This window comes from Myotis nattereri (genome assembly GCF_964212035.1).
Source record: "Myotis nattereri genome assembly, chromosome: 3".
NCBI lineage: Eukaryota > Metazoa > Chordata > Mammalia > Chiroptera > Vespertilionidae > Myotis > Myotis nattereri.
In genome coordinates this window covers 184,770-206,427 of record NC_138077.1, presented here as the reverse complement: position 1 = coordinate 206,427, position 21,658 = coordinate 184,770, and the positions used below count along the sequence as shown (strand labels likewise).

The 21,658-nt window shown below is 44.4% G+C and overlaps 1 protein-coding gene across 1 annotated transcript in view; it reads left to right on the top strand.

Moving 5' to 3' along the window:
• The window catches only part of LTN1 (listerin E3 ubiquitin protein ligase 1), a 51,298-nt gene that overhangs the window by 14,609 nt on the left and 15,031 nt on the right, over positions 1-21,658 (top strand). The window contains exons 9-24 of the mRNA XM_081085498.1: positions 694-829; positions 1,792-2,601; positions 2,925-2,966; positions 6,200-6,389; positions 7,060-7,299; positions 8,584-8,737; positions 9,459-9,603; positions 9,963-10,149; positions 11,737-11,896; positions 12,704-12,808; positions 15,428-15,570; positions 18,770-18,905; positions 19,102-19,246; positions 20,068-20,281; positions 20,918-21,155; positions 21,473-21,547. Coding sequence (XP_080941624.1) covers positions 694-829; positions 1,792-2,601; positions 2,925-2,966; positions 6,200-6,389; positions 7,060-7,299; positions 8,584-8,737; positions 9,459-9,603; positions 9,963-10,149; positions 11,737-11,896; positions 12,704-12,808; positions 15,428-15,570; positions 18,770-18,905; positions 19,102-19,246; positions 20,068-20,281; positions 20,918-21,155; positions 21,473-21,547 — 3,120 coding nt within the window. The remainder of the gene's footprint in view (positions 1-693; positions 830-1,791; positions 2,602-2,924; positions 2,967-6,199; positions 6,390-7,059; positions 7,300-8,583; positions 8,738-9,458; positions 9,604-9,962; positions 10,150-11,736; positions 11,897-12,703; positions 12,809-15,427; positions 15,571-18,769; positions 18,906-19,101; positions 19,247-20,067; positions 20,282-20,917; positions 21,156-21,472; positions 21,548-21,658) is intronic.

The window sequence follows — 21,658 nt, the reverse complement described above, 5'->3', positions numbered from 1 at the left end:
GTAGTTTGCCCACGGCTGGGCTAGAGTCATGATCTTTAAAGTGAAGGAGATTTCTATTATTTTCACAGATAAGTGGAAGATATATCTATCTGTCTGTCTATCTATCTATCTTTCTATCCACGAACACACACACACATTATTGTCTTTCTTATTTAAATTTCCCCAAAATTGCTTTACTGTTCATTATAAACACTTTTCAGGTTTTCAGAGAATTAAATTGAAATTTGTCTTGGATACTTGAGTCTTTTTCCACAGTTCTTCAGGTTTACATTCTTTTTTTTTTTTTTTTTTTTTTTTTTTTTTTTTAAATATATTTTATTGATTTTTCACAGAGAGGAAGGGAGAGAGATAGAGAGTTAGAAACATCGATGAGAGAGAAACATCGATCAGCTGCCTCCTGCACATCTCCCACTGGGGATGTGCCCGCAACCCAGGTACATGCGCTTGACCGGAATCGAACCTGGGACCTTTCAGTCCGCAGGCCAACGCTCTATCCGCTGAGCCACACCGGTTCCGGCCAGGTTTACATTCTAATCAGGCTGTATTTGTTCTTAGTTTTCAGTTTAAGAATTTTATTTGTAAAAATGCATCTCCTTTTGGTGTGATGCCTTTTCCATGACTTTATTTTGGTGTTTCTGCATTGCTTATATTCTTTTTTTTGAAAGAGTAAGCCACAGTTATTTGTTATTTCAGGCTGTCGACAGAGAGAATCAAAACCAGCTTCTCAGAGTGCTCAGCAGTTCTGTCTGCTTTTTTTGAATGCCTACGTTTTATAATGCAGCAGAGCTTAGGTGAGGAGGAGTTGGAGGAGATGCTCGTCAATGACCAGGTATCGTAGAGTGAAAACCACCAGTGCCCCTCTCACCCTGACCATGAAGAGTCCAGCTCATGGTGTCTTGTTGCCATTAGCCTTCCTCCTAAGGGTTTCACAGCTGCTAGTAGAATAGTATCATCCTGCCATGCCTGAGGACTGGTCACTGGATGTACAAGAAGATGCTATTTGTGATCTTTTGTATTAAGTTTAAATAATGCAACAGTTATTTATTACTTCTAAAATATTTACATGCATGTATATTTTAAAAAATATATATATTTTTATTGATTTTAGAGAGGAAGGGAGAGTGAGAGAGAGAGAAACATCAATGATGAGAGAATCATTGATTGGCTTCCTCCCGCACGGCCCTTACTGGGTATTGAGCCCAACCTGGGCAATGTGCCCTGACCGAGAATTGAACTGTGACCTCTTGGTTCCTGGGTCGCTGCTCAATCTCTGAGCCACGCCCGGCTGGGTCTTGTATTCTTTTGTGGACAGTTGTGCTTGGCTCTTAGAACCAGTGATGCGGCAGGTGTTGGAATGTGGCTCTTCCAATGGGCAGTTAATTGATGTAACACAAGCCCAGATCCTCCTGGGTGTCTCACATAGTTAACTTCTCTTATTTTTGTAATTTAATAAAAAGGGTTCTGATTTCTGTAGATCTTCTGTGTCTTTCATAATGGCTTAGAAAATAAGAAAACTTGAATAACTTCAGAAGATGAAAACTATATTATCTGTTAATGACAATAATCTTGGTTAATCATATCATAAAAACGAAGTAATGCAGGGGGAATAGCGTGAAATCATTATGCTCTTTCTATGATGTGAAAATGATTTTCAACTTAACTCTTCAGAGTTCGGGGGGGAAATCCATGTTTTTCATTCATTAAATATGAACATTTATAATGTTTTACAAATCCCTTGTTTAAATTTTATTTCTCCTGAAAACTGAACTTTTGTTTCATCTTGTTTTTCAGTTGATTCCTGTGATTGACACAGTTCTCAAAGACCCGAGATTGCAAGATGGGCAACTCTTTGACTATTTAGCAGAAACTTTAAGTTCTTGGGAAGCCAAAGCAGATATGGAGAAAAATGATAAAGCGGCTCAGAACTTTGAGAAAGTGCTGCTGAACTTCTGGGGGAGACTCTCAGACATCTGTTGCGCAAAGATCGATGAGCCAGAAGCTGATGTGAAGTCGGTTTCAGGTGTATCGAGTCTATTGCAGGTCCTTCAGAAGCCAAACAGCTCATTGAAGTCAAATAACAAAAAAGTGGGTAAAGTTAGATTTGCTGATGAGATGCCTGAAAGTAACAAAGAGAATGAGGAGCGTGTCTCCTCAGAAGGGCAGAGCAGTGAGGGCTGTGAATTGGTGGCTAAGCCTCCTCCCTCCCATTCCGGCTCAGACTGTTTATCTCCGCGGCGGAGGAAACCGCTGGAAGACTTAGTCTGCAGACTAGCAGAGATGAGTATTAATTATGTCAACGAACAGAAGTCAGAGCAACACCTGCGGTTTCTTTCCACTCTGCTCAGCTCCTTCTCTTCGACCCAAGTATTTAAGATACTCCTCGGTGATGAAAAGCCGAGTGTCATCAAATCCAAACCCCTGGAAATAGCCAAACTTATCCAGAAGAACCCAGCAGTGCAGTTCCTGTACCAGAAAGTGGTCGGGTGGCTGAACGAAGACACTAGGAAGGAGGCGGGCTTCGTGGTGGACATTCTGTACAGCGCCCTCTGCTGCTGTGAGGACGAGAAGGAGAGAAAAGACGTCCTGGATGATCTCACGGAGGTATCGCTGCTGTCAGTCTTTTCACAGGAGTGGTGTGCACCGCACTGTGACCACAGACCAGGAGCGGGGGCCCTGCCGGGGCTGTGTGGGTGGTTTCTAAGGACAGGCAGTGCATTTATTGGCTGTGACTTGGGAAGTGTGTCAGACTTCGGCTGGGTGTTCAGATAAGAGCTTGGAAGTAAAAGGGTGAGTGCTTTCACTCCATCCGTTAAAGTTGGATGAGCTAAAAATGTGGGTTTTTTTCAGTGATGACATGGTTACTTTACGTGTATATGTTTACTGTTCCTTCCAGAGATTGTTTCTGAGTTTTTTTCTTCTTTTAGGTGGATCTGAAATGGAATTCGGTTCTTCAGGTCATTGAAAAGGTATCACAGGGATTATTTCCTTTTTCTTTGTGTATTTATGGGTATAGGAAAATTGACACCACAGTCACAATCACACCCTGGAATGTGGTCAGGTGTCTGTGTTAGAGGACCTCCTCGTTATTGTAACTTCCCATCACTGGGGAAGACGTTGCTGCTTGCCTTTCTGTAGTGTTTTTCTGGTTAGAAATATCGGGGATGGATGAACAGGCTCTGGGAAATCCAGGGTTGTTTCTTAGCAGGTAACAAAGGCAGAGTTAAAAGTTTATTTTTTAAACAACCTACAATTTCTACTCTTGCCCTAGTTACTTTTCCTTCTATATAAATGGACTGATTGGCTCCAGCTTTGGCTAGAACACATCAGGAATTTTGTTGGCCCAGCTTCCAGCCTTTGATGGCCACTGGACTAAATAAGAAATTGGTGATGAGAATAATGAAAATAAATCAAGGAACATAAACAATTTCGAAAATTAATAGCTTCAGTAGTCTTTCCTAATGAAGGTACAAATGTAACAACACATTTCTACCCCTAGAAATGTTATGACTAGCTACCTAAATTTTTTAAAACAATTTTAGATTATTTTTTAAGTTTTAAACAGATAACTCTTTAATTTACAAGTGTTTTCCTATCTTTAAAAAAAATTTTTTTTTTTTAATTTCAGATAGGAAGGGAGAGGGAGAGAGAGATAGAAACATCAGTGATGAGAGAGAATCATTGATTGGCTGCCTCCTGCATGCCCCCCACTGGGGATCAAGCCCAAAACGGGGGCATGTGCCCTTGACCGGAATTGAACCTGGGACCATTCAGCCCACAGGCTGATGCTCTATCCACTGAGCCACACCGACTAGGGCATTTCTCTCTTTTAAAATTATGGTACAGCTCTGACCATGTAGCTCAGTTAGTTAGAGCTTTCCTAATAGACCAAAGTTGCAGGATTGATTCCTGGTTAGGGCACATACAAGAATCAACCAATGAATGCATAAATAAATCGATGTCTGTCTGTCTCTCTCTTTCTCTCTCTCTCTCTCACTCTCTCATATCAATAAAAAATAACTAAAAATAAAATGAAGTTACGTTATAAAATAGTGAAATTTACCACCTGAACCGTGTCTCACGTCCCCTTTCCCCCAATAGTTTATTTTCACAAAAGAAAAACGGAAAGTTACCGTTTTTCAGTGAGAAATGTAACTTCCCAGGCACATCTTTGCATTAGCTTATCCAGTGCCTTCTCTCCCCATAGGCGGGCTGCGTGGAGAGCCACCCTGACGAGAGCTGCTTGACAGGTCTAGAGTCAGAGTAAGGGCGGCCGAGACACTGATGAGAGCGTGCACTCAGGCGGCGGAGGAAGGGCTGCGTGCACCAGGCACAGGTGCCGGACGGCCGTCCTCCTGGGCAGGGTTGGCCCCTCCGCACGTGCTCGCAGACAGCTTCCCGTCTCCTTGAGCTGGTCTCCTCTCTGTAGCTGCGGTAAAACAGTGAGAGGCTGAACTTCACACCTTGCTAACCGAGACACATTTTATCCCGAAGATTATTTTCTGGATTCTGGAGGATTCTGTAAACTAGATTGGTTTATTTGGTACACTGTATTAGGAAAGCCTATTTCGTAGGCTAAACTCTAGTTTCCCTTGTTTTTTATGCAACCTCATACTTTGAGCAGAGTCCTAAAGTCACCCTCTTTAAAAACTACCTGAATTTTGTATCTAGAAAGAGACCTTAGATATTTTCTAGTTTAATCTTCGTTTTTCAAATTAGGAAATAGGTCCAGGTTGATTTAAGAGATTTGTCCAGCCCTAGCTGGTTTGGCTTCGTGGATAGAGCATTGACCTGTGGACTGAAGGGTCCTGGGTTCGATTCCGGTCAAGGGCACATGCCCGGGTTGCGGACTCGATCCCCAGTAGGGGGTGTGCAGAATGCAGCCAATCAATGATTCTTTCTCATCATTGATGTTTCTATCTATCTCTCCCTTTCCTGTCCTCCCTGAAACCAATAAAAAATATTAAAAAGAGAGAGTTTTGTCTAAAGCCCTAGTCCGGTGGTAGTTCAGTTGGTTGGAATGTCATCCTATCCCAAAAGGTTACGGGTTTGATTTCCCATCAGGACACATAAGTTGCTAGTTCGTTCCCTGGTCCAGGCCTGTATGGGAGACACTTGATATCTCTCTCTCTCTCTCCCTCTCCCTCCTCCTTTCCCCACCACCATCCTTTTCCTTCCTCTCTCTCTAAAAATCAATGAAAACATATACTTAGGTGAGGATTTAAAAAGATTTGCCCAAAGTCATAAAGCCAGAATAGTGGTAAAGCTTGGGCTAAAAGAAAAGCTCTGGTTATCTGCAATTTTTTTTCATCTTTATTGAGAGTATCACAGATGTTCCCCCCCCCCCTTACCTACAATTTTTTAAGTAAAAGGATAAACAGTTTTTCAGGCACTACCCAATCCACACTTGGATTTTTTTTTCTCCATAGATTGCTTTGAAATGAACCAAGTTGCAAATTCCTTTCTTCTCAGCCCTTAAAGCAAAAGAAGCTCTGGGAACGTGGATCAGCTTTTGGGGGTGGATTTACACCTTTTTTCCTTGCTTCCCCACCCCATGAAAATAAACCAGATGCTGTCAGATATCTGGCCCTGGTAACTATTTCAAAGAATTTGTGGAAATATTAAATCCCATTACTCATACTGAAGTAATTTACCATTATTACATATTAATTGTTCTTTAATTTAGCAAAATTAATGAACAAAATTGAATACCTGTAGAGCATTTTAAAAAAAGTGTCCTCCAAGTTGAGCCCTCTGTTGTTGAGCATGTCTGCAGTATTGATAGGTGTCAAAGAAGTTTAAGACAGTCTCTGCTCTCAAGGAACTGACAGTCCCATTGGAAACAAGACACACGCAGATGAAACAGTGTAAATAATAATGCAGTCCAGTAAGTGCCTTAGACAGTCTGAGACAGATAGTGATGAGCATGGGCTGGAGAGGATGGGGGGTTCATACAGCAGGCGGGATGGTGATGAGTGGGGAAGAGGGGGTACTCCTGGTGGGGAGATGGATGAGGAAAGCATGGAGTGCAGTGAGCAAGGCCGAGTGGGAGCAGGTGACCCAGCCTTGGACCTGAGGAGGAGGAGGGGCGTGGTGCCGGGCCACGTGAAAAAAGGGAGGCATATGGACTGGTACAGTACTCCGTTAGGCAGATACATGTTTTGATCTTATCTCTAATCATTGCTCTAATTGTGATTTTTAGGCATGTTCTAGTTCAGATAAACATGCTTTAGTAATTTCTTGGCTGAAAGGAGATATCCTCGGAGAGAAGTTGGTAACCTTGGCAGATCATCTTTGCAACAAGGACTTGGGATCTACAGTGACTTCTGAACCTTACTTCTCAGAACGATGGGCTCTCTTAAGCTTGGTGTTATCCCAGCATGTTAACAATGGTAGGCAAAACGACGGCTTTTGCTTTCAGTAGGAATAATACCGTCACTTGGGCTTCATGCTCCTAAGTTTGCATATTACTGGTTGAGAATAACAAGACATACTTCATTAAAATATCTTAATTTTGTAAGTACCCTAAATGTTTGCTAATCCTTGTAGCATAACTTGGATGACATTTAATATCTTTAGTTTATTATTTCTAAAGGGTTTTGAATTTAGCGAAGTTCTTCGTTCTAATTTTGTAGAGCATTGTTTTTAAATTTAATGTAAAGATGCTTTTTTTAAAAGTGTATTTTTATTGATTTCAGAGAGGAAGGGAGAGGGAGAGAGATAGAGACATCAATGATGAGCGAGAATTATTGATTGGCTGCCTCCTGCACGCCCCACACTGGAGATCGAGCCCACAACCTGGGTATGTGCCCTGACCAGGAATCTAACCGTGACCTCCTGGCTCCTAGGTCGACGCTCAACCACCGAGCACCCCGGCCAGGCTAGGCCTGCTTTTTTACACAAGGGCTTTTCTATGTGAGAACAGATTGACTGGCTGATAGGATTTTCTTTTGTCTAACACACTAGCACCTTTTTCTTTTTTTTAACACATAGAAAGACTCAAGTGGAAGTTATTCAAAATTATACTGCTAATATTTTCTATTTGTGATTATTTTTCTCTAGATTACTTGATTGGAGAGGTATATGTTGAAAGAATTATTGTTAAACTTCATGAAACCTTATCCAACATAAAGAAATTGTCAGAAGCTGAAAATATTGACTCTTCGGTGTCTTTTACCTGTGATGTGGCCTATGACTATTTCAGCTCAGCGACAGGGTGCCTGCTGGTGCCGTCCTCGGAAGACCTGCTGCTCACTCTCTTTCAGTTGTGTGCTCAGAGCAGAGCACACGGGCGCCTGCCAGGTAACAGCCCACGGCTCACAGGTCCTGCTGGAAGCTCTGGCCCTGCCCTTCGCAGTGTCAGTGCCAGGCTTCGTTAACTGAGTCATAATGTGTGTGACAGTTCAGACTCTTTTGAGTAAAGGGCTGCAAATCTTCAATACTTTCAGCCTTGAAACCACGTTAAAGATGTATAGAGACACGATGTCTACAGTTCTTACGTGATATCAAGGAAGTCCTTTTGCAAGGGGCCCTGGTTAGAATGTTAGCCCTTTACTCAGGAGCTCTGGCAGTTTGCTTAATTTCTTCATGCCTCAGTTTCCACATTTATTAACATCTCTTTCTCTTAACACAATGTGGACCAGTAGTTTTATCGCTAGCTTTACCCAGTGGCCAGATAAGTTTCTATTGAACAAGTACAAAAAACGTTTTACATAAATGTTAAAGGGACGCTTTGAAATTAAATACCCATTGCATTTTGAAGTTATTACATGTTCTTACAAGCAAATATCTTTTTAAAGTATGATACTTTGTGAAACACTGTTTAATATGAAAACACGAGAATTCTCATGATCCATCCGCAACGTTAATGGAAACTTTCAATCTTGATGTATGTCAAAATGAAATTTAGATTGTCTTTTTAAGGACTATATTCTGCCTTGTGTTAATTTAAACTTATTTATAAAAGGAATATTAAAAAATACTATTGATAGGGAGCCCTCCTCTCCCACCCTTCTTCAGTGCTAACTTCTCTATTTGCAAAAGGTATACTATTTTTCACACCTTCTAAAGGACACCTTTCTTGTAAAGAATTTCAGAACAGAAAAAAGCTAACTTTAAAAATCGTACCATTTTTTTACCTCATGTGGCATGAGCTAGCTTTATTATTGCATATTTATGACACATTTTGTTTGACATTGAGTAGTAATTTTTGTTTTCTTTTTTATTTTCTTTTTTTATTTTTTATTTTTTTGAAATATATTTTATTGATTTTTTACAGAGAGGAAGGGAGAGAGATAGAGAGTTAGAAACATCGATGAGAGAGAAACATCGATCAGCTGCCTCCTGCACATCCCCCACCGGGGATATGCCCGCAACCCAGGTACATGCCCTCGACCGGAATCGAACCCGGGACCTTTCAGTCCGCAAGCCGACGCTCTATCCACTGAGCCAAACCGGTTTCGGCTGTTTTCTTTTTTAAATGGCACCTTAGAATATCTGAGATCTGCAGTGAGTTCTTTCAGATGTTTTGTAATGATCATAGTTACTCCGGTGGGATTACAAATTCCTGTTGACATTTTTTTTTAGACTTCCTTATCTGTAAACTGAAAAACACTTGGCTCTCTGGCGTGAACTTATTGGTCCACCACCCCGGCCGTCCAGGTCAGCAGAGTGCCTTCCTGCGCGCGTCGGCGCTGTGGCTGAAGACCCAGGCGCAGTCTCCGTCCCTGGACCTTACAAGGTGACCATGTCTGTGCTCATTTGCACAGCAGCTCTTATTACTTGATCACTGTCCTGACCTCAGGCTCCGTAACTAGTGTGGGTGCCTGTGAAAAATGACTTGTTATGTAAGAAATTGATAGGACTCCCCAGAGGATTTTCCACATGGGTCATCGTTTAAGCTCATGGAAGAGTGACTGTTGTGACAGACCCGCCCACTCCTGGCTGCTGCCGGGGCGGGTGCTGGTGCTGTCCTCTGTCTCACCTGGGCGGGTGTGACCACAGCCTCTCCTGGCTGGTCACTGATGGTTCTCGCCTGGTGACCTGGCTGGTCTGGCAGCCACTGTTTCAAGGCGTTTGCATTGCAGTGTATTTCACAGCTCAACCTAAACCCACTTATAAAAGTGGAAACGAAGCAGATGCACCCAGAGGCCTTGGGATTGAGGCAGATATTTGTCTGGTCACCATGTTCTTTTTGTGGAACAAGGGAGCTGCGTTTCAGAAAGGTCGGATCTGAAGTAGGGCAGGTCCCCTGCATGCTGAGGTGCAAGTATCACTCAATTCAGTCATAAATGTGGGACTGCGTCCCCAGGTGGCCTGTGTGTGTTGGGAGGAGGGGCGTGGACAGGCCGCCTGCATGTGCTTTGCTGGTCATTGAGTTCAGGTAAGCTGTTTCTGCCGTGGGCTTTCACCATGTGTCAGTCAGCATCACTGCGCAGCTGAGTTCTCTGCGTGACTTTCAGCCTCCAGGGACTCCTGTCTGCTGTGGACGACTTGCTGAACAAGCTCTTGGAGAGCGAAGATCCTTCCGTCCTGGGCGTCTACATTGGGAGTGTGATGCCGGACCCCAGGGAGTGGGAGAAGATGAGACAGTCTCTGCCTAAGCAGGTGTGTTTGAGGCTGGAGAGCATTCATCGTTCTGAGGTTTGGATTTCATCGAGGTTAAATGTATTAATTTCTGGCGAAGAAAAGCAAGTGAGATGAGTAGCTCACTTCGCTCTTAATCCTCTGAGTGCTCTGTATTGTATGTGATGTCTGTAGGGTCTGCAGAAACATGCATATGAGAGGCTCCTGTAGCAGAAACCAAAGCTTAGGCTTCTGTGGTGGTGCTAATAACTTCATTTTTGAAGTTATTTTAATGACGATTTGAATATTCTGATAACTGTATTTTTGTTCCCTGTCTTAGTTGTATACTTGGTGGTAAATAGAATATGTAATGACTTTGTGTATAATTTATATTTTTACAGTGGTTGCATAGACCTCTTTTAGAAGGACGACTGAGCTTGAATTATGAGTGTTTCAAAGCAGATTTTAAAGAACAAGATATAAAGAAACTTCCTAGCCATTTGTGTACTTCGGCATTATTGAGCAAAATGATATTAGTTGCACTGAAAAAGGAAATAGTCCTAGAAAATAATGAGCTTGAGAAAATAAGTAAGTATATGTGAGCATAAATATGAATTTTGAAATACTTTAGATTATACTGCGATTTAAATCCTTAAAGAATCAAGAATCTTCAGCCCCTAATTAACTCTTTTAGTAATGAGAAATGTGAGGTCAGTTAAGTGATGAATGTTAAGTTGCAAGTTGGGTGGAAACATGAAATCGTGGCTCTCAACGCGTCGGGTGTTGAGCGGAATTTGGTGTCAGCACACTTTTCGAGCCAGCAGGACAGAGCATCCGCGGACCCTGCGTCCTGCGGCCGTGAGGACATGCTGGCGAGTCTGGTGGCTCACGAGGGCCCTGTCTCTGACCTGGTGTGTGGACTGCTGTCCCTCTCCGTTGGGCTGAAGTCCTTTTCCTGGCAGGTGGGCTCCCAGGGTGTAGAATCGCAGGTCCCTGGGACCTGGACAGGGTGGCGCTGGAAGTGGAGGGCCTTTCCAGTTCCTGTGTCGGCTCGTGGGCAAGCCCTCAGCCAGGACCTCGCTGGGCGGAGGCTGTGCCTGAGGAGGCAGCAGAGCACTGGCTGGCCAGCCCCACGTGCTGTGAAGGGCAAGGACATGAGCACACAGGACATTGCTCAGAGCAGAACTGGAAAGTAGAGCATCATTTTTGTGATCACTTATTTTTGTTAACTGTCACTAATTCCAAACTTACAACATCATGTATTCAATCTTCTCATCAATCCTATCAGTTAGATGTGACTGCTTTTCTTATCTTTTTTTCCTAATTTTTAAAAATACATTTTTATTGATTTTAGAAAGGAAGGGAGAGAGAGAGAGAGAGAGAGAGAGAGAGAGAGAGAGAGAGAGAGAGAGAGAGATATCAATGATGAGAAAGAACCATTGATTGGCTGACTCCTGCATGCCCCCTACTGGGAGTTGAGCCCATAGCCCGGGCATGTGCCCTGACCAGAAATAGAACTGTGACCTCCTGGTTCATAGGCCGATGCTCAACCCCTGAGCCATGCCGGCCAGGCTGTTTTTCTTATCTTCATTTGCTTAGAATTACTTAGCTGGAAAAGGAGAGGATTAGATTTTTAGCCAGGTCTCTAGCCTTCTGACTTCAAAATCCAAATCATACATGGATCTATAAAAGAGAGTTGTGACTAAATGTATATTAAAAACCTATGACATGCCAGGTTTTGTGAAAGATACTCTCTCAACAGTCCCGTGAGGGAGGTTGTAGTTTCTAGTTGATAACTTGGTGGACAGCCCATTGGAAGACAGCCCCATCAGTCGCCGAAGCCCCGCCCCCTGCTGCTTCCTGCTGCCGTTCTTCACACACTGGCCGGAATGTCTCCCTTAGGCCGTGGATCCCTTAGTTCATCTGGTAACGAAGGTTTCGGTCACATTTCTGACTGTCCACAAGGGATGCAGTAAGATTTGGGAGAGGAGTGGTATGTTGTATCAAACACACATTCTCAGTATTCATCATCTTGAAAACCTCAAAGCAGATTCGAATCAGTTCACAGATCTTCTGAGACGAGCGGACATAAAGCAGTGTTAGGAAATGGGGCCGGGGAGTGACAGGACGGGAGGTGGTGGGCAGAGCGCATCTGTGACCTGCACCCCTTCTCAGCCGCAGAGCTGCTCTACTCGCTGCAGTGGTGTGAGGAGCTGGACAACCCGCCTGCTTTCCTCACCGGATTTTGTGAAATGCTGGAAAAAATGAATATTACATACGATAACTTATGTGGACTTGGTAATACGTCTGGCCTTTTGCACCTGCTGTTTAACAGGTAAAAATCACTTTCTAGTTCCATTTTTTAAATGACCATTTTACTACTTTATGGCTTGTTTCTAAAAAATTAAGCCCTCTTCATACTAATTTTTCAGTCAGGTTGATCTAAATTAATCCGAATTTTTAATGATAAAAACTTATGGATACTAGGTACTGTTTATTTTTATGGGGAGATACTTGAACTTTGCTGGTGGTATTATTGTATGAGCATGTTCAAGGGGCAGGTGATGGAGGAACAGCCTGTGGGCGTGGCTTCAGCTTGCCTCTGCCCCGTTCTCCGCTGCTGGGATTCCGAGTGCCTGTGTGCTGCGTGTTCTTGCAGTTGCCTCTTGATGGTAGAATCATAAGCCCTCCCCGGGATGAGGAGTAGGGTGGAAACCAGTCGTCGCAGAGGTCGCGGCAGTCAGATGTCTAGTGGTTGAAATTGCTGGGCTGACCGCTGGTCAGGGCTTCCTCTGCCGTCCCACTGCACGCACTGCCCCCTCGGCGCTCGCCTCCGCAGCCCCTCAGTCCGCAGCCTCTGTGTCCCGGGAGGTGCCCTTTCCGCGGTGCAGGCTGCTGTGTGAGGTCGTCCCTGTGGGGACATGGGGGTTGAGGGCTGCCCTGTGCTGGGAAGTTCTGTCAGGAGCCTCAGCGCCCGATCCTTCCAGCCCCGCAGCTGTTGAGGGGCAGGAGTCTGTGGAGCTGATGCCCTCGTGAGGGGATTTCCTTCTGTAACAGAAACCCAGGATCGATTTAATTCTGTAACAGTGTTTAAAAATCTTACGTGCACTTTCTAAATAGGTTTTATTTCCTGCTTTTTTAGATCCATGGAACATGGCACCCTGTGGTCTCTTATTATTGCTAAATTGGTCCTTTCCGGAAGTGTGTCACCTGATGACGTGAAGCAGCATTACAGGAGGAAAGAAGGGTAGACTCACTTAAATGTTTTCCTTTGTAATGTGTCGTTGGACCACCTTGCTCCCTCCAGCTAGTAGTGTCGGAGGAATCGGGAAAACATGGTCCAGGGGATGAAAAAATTAAGTTAAAGGAAATGAGCATTAAAGACAAAACAATATCGTTTTTGGTTGGGAACACTCTTTTTTATAATAAGCCATTTTAACTTTATAACACTTTGTTGTGGAATTTCATGCTTGTTTTACACAAGTAGCATTTCATAAACTTGTTCTCTTTCCCCAAAAATCTCGGTTAGATGTCTTTCCTTTTTCCGTCTCTTGCATCCCTTTCCATTACATCATTTGCTCTATGAAAATTTCCTTACTCTTCTCTGCGTAGGGGGTCACCCTATGGAAGCATATTCTAGAAATGCAGTAAGTACGTTCTTAAGACAAAGAGCTAAGCTGTGGTTGGAGATACGAGAGGTGTAACTCGATCTAGAGAAAGAGGCCGGGCACCCAGGAAGCACTCGGCTGAGGCTCTCCAAGGGCTTGGAATTGACTGACTTCCGAGAAGTCGTCAAGGGTGACGGGCATACGTTCTGGCACAGCAAAATTGTGAACCGAATGTCAGTGTTTTAAATCTTATTTAAAATTGTTAAAACTTAGTACTTTGATATGATAGATTTATTATTTTGAGATAATTAAAGATTCACATGCAAATTATAAGAACTAATACAAAGAGATTCCATAGTTCAGTTTCCCCCATTGGCACCATTTTGTGTAACTTTAGTGCAATTTCACAACTAAGAAAATGGCATGGATGCGATCTGTCCACCAGGTTACATGTGGTCATTTGCTTCCGTGTGTTCTGTGTAGATCACATGTGTGACCACCAGTCACCGAAGTCTCAAGATGAGATGTAGGACAGTGTTGATCATAAGGGCCCTTGTGATCCTTTCAGAGCCCCAGCCAGCTCCCTGCATCCCACCTCCTCATCCCTCCACCAGTCGTCTGTCCTCCCTCTCTAACTGCATCACTTAGGACTGTGATGTCAGTGAATGCAGTTTATGATCTTTTGATATTGGTTGTTTTATCCAGCATAATTTAAATTTTTTTCTGATTATAAAAGTGTAGGGCAGTGGTTCCCAAACTTATTTGGCCTACCGCCCCCTTTCCAGAAAAAATATTACTCAGCGCCCCCTGGAAATTAATTTTTTTAAAATTTTAATAGCAATTAAACAGAAAGATATATGTATTAATGTTTCTACCTTTTTCGTAAAATATAGTAAAGAAAGGTGTAAATTAGAAACATTGAAGTTTGAAATTATGAAACTATTTATTGAACTCAGAATAGAAAGGTAATACAAAAAAAGTTAAAACAAATGCACCTGTGGCCATCACTGCCCCCCTGGATCGCTGCAGGGCCCACCAGGGGGCGGTAGCGCCCACTTTGGGAATCACTGGTGTAGGGAATTAACTAACAAACTATTAGAACTAATTAGTACTGACATGCATTCTTAAGTGCATAGTTTGGTCGCATTGCATATACCCTGTATTCACACTCCAGAATTAAATATTTTTTAAAAAACAAAACTTCTGTATGACAAAAATACAGCAAAATTAAAGGCCAAGTGACAAAATGGGAGAAAACATTTGCAAATTAATAAAGAATTAATGTTCATATTATGTAATAGTTTCTATTAATTAGTAAAATAATCCAAATTGAAAAATATGTCAAGGACTTTAGCAGGTAATTCACAGGTGAAATGTAAAGTATAAAGGATTTGCCTCGTTAGTAATGATGGAGGTACAGATTAAGAGAAGCATATTTTATCGACCATATTGCCAGGAATTTAAAAGATTCATTGAGTGTACAGCAAAACACTCCCGTGTGCATTTCTGGGGAAAGTAGAATGGATTACGTGTGTGTGTGTTTGTTGGGAAGCAGTTTGAAATGACCAGAGTGCAATGCAGTCAGATCTTTTGATCTTCTAGTCCCATTTCCAGGAATCTGGCCAGAACAGGTGTGTGCACGTGTGCTCAGAACATCTGCTGCAGCGTTACTGAAATGAGAGCAAAAGTGTGGGGAGGAAAACCTAAGTGTCCACTACAGAGAAGTAGTTAGATGGTGATACATTCGTGGCGTGGAATATTTTTGTTTCTAATTTTTAAAGTTGTGTTGTTTTAAAAAAGAACAGTTTGTACCTCTGTGTTCTGATAGAAAAATCTACAGAGTATATAAGTGACAGATAACAACTTACATACTTTGTATTCAAGTATGAAAGTGGCAAATAAGAAAATAGCATGTTTAGTGTGACCTCATTATAGAAATGAGCCCAGCTCTGCGCACCTATGCGGTAAGCTTACCCATGCACCGTGTGTGCAGTTCAGAGCAGCCACACATGGGGGGAGGGGAGCATGCTCGTTCTAAAAATTAGAAACACGTTAAAGGAGAGAGAAGCAGCATGTTGCAGTTGTGTGCATTCTCATCACCCAGAATCAGCAATTGCCAGTCTCTCTCCGGAGTTTCCTTCTTTTAATGCAGTTATTTTATACAGTAGAATTACTAGCGCATTTGAGTAGTCTGAGTCAGGCATTTCTGAAATAGCTCATATTAGGGCAAATATAATTCCCACCTTTTCTGTAAACAGGTTTTTCCCCCTAACAGAAGGCAAGATGCACACCATCCAAAGCCTCTGTCCGTTTCTGCCCGAAGACGACAAGAAGGAATTCATTGCCCAGTGTGTGCCTGCCCTTCTGGCCTGGGCCGAGGAAGGCCTTGGCAGTACGAATGGTCAGTTTCCTGATGGTACATATTCTGTTGTTTTAATTCTTGCTTGAGTTGAAGTAAGTGTCTCTTCATATCTGAACCCAAATCTAGCAGAGATAAATTCTAGCTGATTTATCCTAGTTGATACTTTTGCTACATAACAAGTCGATGGGCAGTCGGTCAGTGTCTTTGGAGAGTCTGTCACAGTGTGTAGGACAGAAAGCTAGTCTCCAGGGAAGACCTACAACCACAGGCCCTCTGGTTGCCTGCAGCTCTTCAAGCTGTGCCTTGTCTCCAAGTCAGCCGGGGAGTGAGCACAGGAAGGCAAAAGAGGGAATAGCTTTTGTTGTCTTTTATTTTTTTTAAGTTCTTTTTTCAAAATATGTGTTTATTGATTTCAGAGAGGAAAGGAGAGGGAGAGAGAGAGAAACATCAATGATGAGAGAGTCATTGATTGACTGCCTCCAGCACCAGGGATTGAGCCCACAACCCACGCTTGTGACCTGACTAGGAATTGAACCACAATCTCCTGGTTCATAGGTGAAGGCCCAACCATTGAGCAGCACTGTCTGGGCAGCTCTTAAAAGTCCTGATGAATCTATAAAAGGAGACTTTTTAATGGTTTTGGGGAAATAGAGAAAGGTTTTAAACTACTTTGGACACTTTGCCATTTGTTTATTAACTTAATAAACCCTGTTGAACACTGGCTATGTGTTGAGAAAATAGACATAAAATTACACCATGTGAAAACCGGCATAATCCTTGTGTGGAAGTGGCAGAAAAGGGTTTTCCACTCTGAGTGCCAGTGGTGACCTCACAGAGGAATCACCACCTGAGTGTGGAAGGGTCGTCGCTATATGGCCCCAGTGTGGGAAGAGCTCACAGGACGAGAGCGGGTAGTTGAGTTTAGCTGGCGTGTCAGGTGGAAGGTTGGGGTGCGCAGGACGGTGGGTTCCGTGCAGGGGAAGGAGCAGATCCTGAGCCTGGTGTGTGGGTGGAGCTTGGACTCGAAGCTGCAGGAGCTGTTGGCCCACATCTGGGAGGAGAGAGCACATTCCCTTAGAAAGCATATTGACAACTGTGGAAAGGGCGGGCGTGAGAGGGGAGGTTGGGGAAGAGACAAGATGGGAACTGCTAGGATAGTCTTAATGAGAGAAGCAGAGCTTCAGTCAAGGCCGAGGTGGAGGAGGATGTGGACATGAAAGAGATGTAGGACACAGAATTGAAGGGCTGCCTACGGGGGAGGCAGAAGCACCAGTAGCCCTTGTGGGAAGCCCCATAGGACACCCGAGGGTTAGGGTGGGGCGGAGTGTACAGGGAGCCAGTGCTACGTTCTGAGCATGTGAGGTGAAGGTGCCTGTGGAATGAGGATTCATGGAGATTTCAGGGAGCAGCAGGCTGTCGACTGGGTAGGGCTGCTGCTGTGGGGTCCACGCTGTGCAGGTGGCCTCAGATCCATCAAGGAGGGGAGCCTGTTCAGACACAGAGTAAAGGGGGTGTGCGTGGAGGGAGACTAGACTAAGGACTGAAGATAAAGAGAAGCCACGGAGGACTTTTAGGAAGCACCCAGCACCTGTGTTAAAGCCACAGAAGGTCGCATAGAACTGGGGCCTGAGTGTCCGCTGGCATCGGCGTTGGAGGTACTTGTGCTGAGAAGGTGGGCGGACAGTCTGTTCTAGGTGTTTGACAAAAGGGTGGTAGGAAGAAGGTGGGAGCTGGAGAGGAATACAAGGTCACAGGGAAAAATGCACGTGGGAGGAGAAGGGGAAGAAAGTTGAGACAAAATCATTGATGGGAATTCCCACTGAGCAGGTGAGGAAAGGTGAGAGGGCGGGACCTCAACACACGTCAGAGGATGTCAGCCTCGTAGGCGCCGTGTGGGGTGAGTGTGGAGGGGAACTCCTGTGTGCCTGACTGACGGGCCTCAGGCCTCTCCAGGCCGGGCCATGTAACGCGTGGCAACTACATTGTAGATTTCCCGAAGGGCAGTGAACGTGTGAAATAACGGAAGAGGTGCCTATCAACAAACACTGGAGCAGTGGTTCTCACCCTTGGCTGCACATTAGAATCACCTGGGAATCTTTATAAAATCCTGATCTCTGGGCCTCATCCTCCAGAAATTCTGTTTCTTTGTTACTAATGTTGTGGCCCCACCCCATCACAAAGAAACAGAATTTCTGGAGGATGAGGCCCAGAAATCAGGATTTTAAAAAGATTCCCGGGTGATTTTAATGTGCAGCCAAGGTTGAGAACCACTGGTTTAGAGGCATTGCCCTAATGGCACCTGGAGCAGCTGATGCCAGAGAGAACCTGTGGCATTGGGCTTCCCTGCTGTGTGCACGTGGGGTTCGCTGTGGGGTTGGGATTTGCAGATCTGGAGGGGGAAGCAGTTGACCCGACCTGTAGAGAGGAGTTCCCAATGGGAGCAGGGGATTTCCCCAGCACAGGGGTACCGAGGACGTGCTGCACGGACGGCAGAGAGGAGCAGGGCAGGGACTGCGGCGTGTCCCGGACAGAAGGGGGGGACAGATGTGTTGATATTTGACAGCCAGTTTTGTTCTTTCAGCCAAACAGATGAGACAGAATTAGCTGACAAAGACTTCTAGTTCTTAGAAAATCAGTTATTTCTGTTTATACAGGGTGGTTATACAGGGCTGTGCAGAAGTAGGTTTTCAGTTGTGAGTACGCTAAACAGAGTTTATTCTTGTGTTATTTTATTCATTGTTATTTTCTATACGAACAATGTAAACCTACTTTTGTTCACCTTGTACCTTAAGTCTCTTCTATTTTGCCAGGAAGATTAAAAAAAAAAAAAAGCTCTGCCTTTAAAGGAAGAGGAGATGCATTCACAGTCGACCCTTGAAATGCATGGTTGGAGCGGCTGGTCCCCTCGTACACGCTTTTTTCAATAAGCGTGCAGCTCCCTGCGTGGCCTGGGCGTTTGCAACCTGTAGTGGGAACCTGGGTGCAGAGGCAGCAGTGCGTGTTCCCGATGGGTTTATACAGGGGCCTGAGCACCCAAGGATTTAGGGTCCATGCGGTGGGGGCGTGGAGCAAGTTGGGGGGGGAGTCGAAAGTTACATGCAGATTTTCAACTGCATAGGGGTTGGTGCCTCTAACACCCTCTCTGTCCAAGAAAGTTTTCATCCAGCTCAAAGTAGTCTTTATGATAGTAGCAACATCACTTACATTTTGTTAAGATTCATTTTGAATTTCCCTTTAGGAGGTTTTGGACATCTTGCCATTTTAAATTCTTGTCTGCAAACCAGAAGCATAGATGACGGAGAGCTATTCCATGGTATACTGAACATTCTGATGTGCTGGAAGAAAGACCATGAGGACATTTTTCTTTTCAGTTGGTGGGTGATTCTTTATACTGTTTTCCTCCGTATGTACAATCTGGACCCAGGATGTGTGTTTTATAGTCACAGCTGTGCAGAGTGACAGGTGGTGGACATTTCAGTCGCTCTTCCGTCGTGTGTGAGGTGAAGGGGAATGTCGTCTGTAAGGCTCTTTAATGCTTTGTGTTCTGCTCTGCTTTTGTCCTGGTCACAGTGACCTGTCAGGAGTGAGCCCAGAGGTCCTGGGAGTGAACGTGGAGATCGTGCGGTTCCTCTCCCTGTTCCTGAGGTGCTGCTCCTCCCCTCTGGCCGAGAAGGAGTGGGACTTCATCCTGTGCTCCATGCTGGCCTGGCTGGAGGTAAGCGCACGGGTGTCTCGTGCCCTCGTCCGAGTCTTCGTGCCGACCTACAGAGCAGCTCGGCCGCCCAGTCGTGTCGTTTACGTAATGATGGTGACCAGCGCCTTTGGGGACAAACTCCTCGCCGCCTCCCATTTCACGGGACAGTATGAGGACAGGTTCCTTATCCTTCCGTGACCCTCTCCCAACCGCTATTGAGCTGGTCTCCCCATTCACTCATTTTAATGTAGTATCTGCTGCATAGCTCTTTCTGGTTTTATCTTTCCATGACAAGATTTTTGGACTTTTGGTTCTAATTAAATTATTCTTCAGACACACTGTCAGTATTGCCAGAGTAACTGAATCCTCTGAGGTCAGTTGACCCAGGGGATCGGCGTCTTTCTGCGACCCAGAGGGGCCTGGAGCGCCGTCATCGTGGGCGCCAGCGTGCAGGGGGTCAGGGTGGACCTGGTCGGAGTGTCTGCCTTGCCCGCTGTTGGCCTGGGGGTGTAAGCGTGACCTAGTTGAGCCTCGGTGTCCTTATTTTAACATAATTTAAAGATGCCCAATTAGCAGGGCTCCTGAGAATATGATAAATGTGTCTTTAATGTGTTCCACTTGCTAAATGGTCATTGATGCTACTTTGTTGTGTAGTTTTAGAAATAAAAAAGAACATTTCAGAATAAATGGGTTGATTCTAATTTCTGGTATTTAATTTTGAAAAATTATTTGATGTGAACTCTAGAAATGCTCCCTGAGAACTGAAAGGGCCTTCGCTGTATGGCCTTGTTTTCGGGTGTTCCGGTAGAGGTCTGCTTACCGACTTCATTTCTGTTCCCCAGACGACGCGTGAGAACCACGCGCTGCGCTCTGTGCCGCTGGTGCAGCTGCTGGCCTGTGTCAGCTGTGCTCTGGCCTGTGAGCTCAGTGCTCTCTTCGATTCCACAGCGCGGGGCCCTGCTGGCCATCTTCCTGCAAACCTAGTCAGTGAATGGAAGGAATTTTTTTCCCAAGGCATCCACAACCTGCTTTTACCTCTCTTGGTGACAGTTACAGGCAAGTAAAAAGGCGTAATCATGAGGTTCATTAAGAACGACTTGTCAGAAAATCCACAACAGCTTCTCTGGGTGTTTCAGTCAAAGCAGACGAGGAGACAAGAGCCAGAGAATCAGGGCCTCTCCGAGCGCCAGGTGCTCAGTCACGATGAGAATTGAAATGGCTTCGGAGGCCACTGCAGAGTGAAAGGATAGGAGTCAGATACACACAGGTTTATAGCTCAGACCTGTCTTAGCGAGAATAGAAGTCGCCGGACAGTTGAGATCACTAAATGTTGTACATATTCAGTTTGTGTTTCTAGAGTTATAGTTGGTTTAATGTGAAGTTGTAATATAGTTTTCTTAATTGATTTTAAAGAGAGTGATAGAAACATTGATGAGAGAGAAATACTGATTAGCTGCCTCCTGCCTCTTGGGGATCGAACCCACAACCGGGCATGTTCCCTGACTGGGAATCTAACCAGTGACCTCTTGGTGCCTGGGACACAGCCCAACCCACTGAGCGACACCGGCCGGGGCTCTGGTTTTCCAGGAGCATTTTCTGTAGTAACACTGGTCATCTGTGAAGCAGTCGAGCTGTGCTTCCCATTTTGTTTTGGGAAGTGCATGTGTGTTTTGTGGGTTTATTTGTCATCAGGAGAAAGCAGAGATACGTCTGAAACATCCTTTCAGAACGCCGTGCTGAAGCCCATGTGCGAGACGTTAACGTACGTCCCGAAGGACCAGCTTTTGAGTCACAAGCTCCCTGCCAGACTGATTGCCGGCCAGAAAACAAACCTGCCGGAGCATCTCCAGACTTTGCTGAACACATTGGCCCCGTTACTCCTCTTCGGAGCTCGGCCCGTGCAAATTGCTGTCTACCAGATGCTGTACAAGTAAGTCTGAATAGATGTCATGGCGCTCTAAAATAATAGAATATATTCAGTTTTAACGCTTTTAAAGTCATTTACGGTTACAAAAACAACAGAAAAACAAAGTAAACTTGACTGTGCGTTTGTTATGACAAGGGATGCCAGGGTTTTGATCTCACTGTGTTCTCCATGCAGAGTTTACATTTAGATCATTCTGGCCATAGGTAGTTATTTCAGGAAATATTTAACAAATATATTCATTACAAAATAAGTATTGGTCTTTCTGCTCTTAAACATGATTTTTAACAACAAACAATTTAAAATAATGTTCTGATTTCCAGGTTGATGCCAGAATTACCACAATATGATCAGGATAATCTGAAGTCATACGGAGATGAGGAGGAGGAACCAGCCTTGTAAGGTTTTTAATGATGTGTTTGTTACAGCGTCATAACCGGTCTCACTGAGCGTGACTCTCAGTGTGGAGTGTGTGTTCGTTCAGCAGGTCTTCACAGCCAGCTGTGAGA